This window comes from Antrostomus carolinensis, unplaced genomic scaffold (assembly GCF_000700745.2).
Source record: "Antrostomus carolinensis isolate BGI_N321 unplaced genomic scaffold, ASM70074v2 scaffold30280, whole genome shotgun sequence".
NCBI lineage: Eukaryota > Metazoa > Chordata > Aves > Caprimulgiformes > Caprimulgidae > Antrostomus > Antrostomus carolinensis.
Window position 1 is genome coordinate 726 of NW_010291035.1, and position 941 is coordinate 1,666.

At 58.4% G+C, this 941-nt stretch overlaps 1 protein-coding gene across 1 annotated transcript in view; it reads left to right on the plus strand.

The window, feature by feature from the left end:
- The window catches only part of SNX33 (sorting nexin 33), a gene marked incomplete at its 3' end in the record, with an annotated part of 1,427 nt that overhangs the window by 450 nt on the left and 36 nt on the right, over window positions 1-941 (plus strand). The window contains 1 exon segment of the mRNA XM_010175183.2: window positions 1-941. This exon segment is cut by the window's left edge and continues 309 nt beyond it; it is cut by the window's right edge and continues 36 nt beyond it. Coding sequence (XP_010173485.2) covers window positions 1-941 — 941 coding nt within the window.

Consider the following 941-nt stretch of genomic DNA (forward strand, 5'->3'; position numbering starts at 1 on the left):
GCAGGACAGCATGAGCTCCTCCAAGAGGGGCATTGTGGTGGGGAGTAACCTCAACCGCTTCTCCTGCTTCGTCCGTTCAGGGGTGGAAGCCTTCATCCTGGGTGATGTGCCCTTAATGTCCAAGATTGCCGAGATATACTGCATCGAGATGGGCTCCAAAGGACCCCAGTGGCGGGCGAACCCCCATCCCTTCATCTGCTCTGTGGAGGACCCGACCAAGCAAACCAAGTTCAAGGGCATCAAGAGCTACATCTCCTACAAGCTGACCCCCAGCAACATCAACTCGCCTGTCTACCGGCGGTACAAGCACTTTGACTGGCTCTACAACCGCCCCCCGCACAAGTTCACGGTCATCTCGGTGCCCCACCTGCCTGAGAAGCAGGCCACCGGCCGCTTTGAGGAGGACTTCATCGAGAAGCGCAAGCGGCGGCTGATCCTCTGGATGGACCATATGACCAGCCACCCTGTCCTCTCCCAGTATGAGGGCTTCCAGCACTTCCTCTGCTGCCGTGACGAGAAGCAGTGGAAGCTGGGCAAACGCCGGGCAGAGAAGGACGAGATGGTGGGTGCCAGCTTCCTCCTCACCATCCAGATCCCTACGGAGCACCAGGACCTGCAGGACGTGGAGGACCGGGTGGACGCCTTCAAGGCATTCAGCAAGAAGATGGATGACAGTGTCCTGCAGTTGACCAATGTGGCCTTGGAGCTGGTGCGCAAGCACGTGGGGGGCTTCCGGAAGGAGTTCCAGAAGCTGGGCAATGCCTTCCAAGCCATCAGCCATTCCTTCCACATGGACCCACCCTACAGCTTGGATGCCCTCAACAATGCTATCTCCCACACGGGCAAGACGTATGAGACCGTGGGGGAGATGTTCGCCGAGCAGCCCAAGAACGACCTGTTCCTCATGCTGGACGCTCTTTCTTTGTACCAAGGGCTCCTTT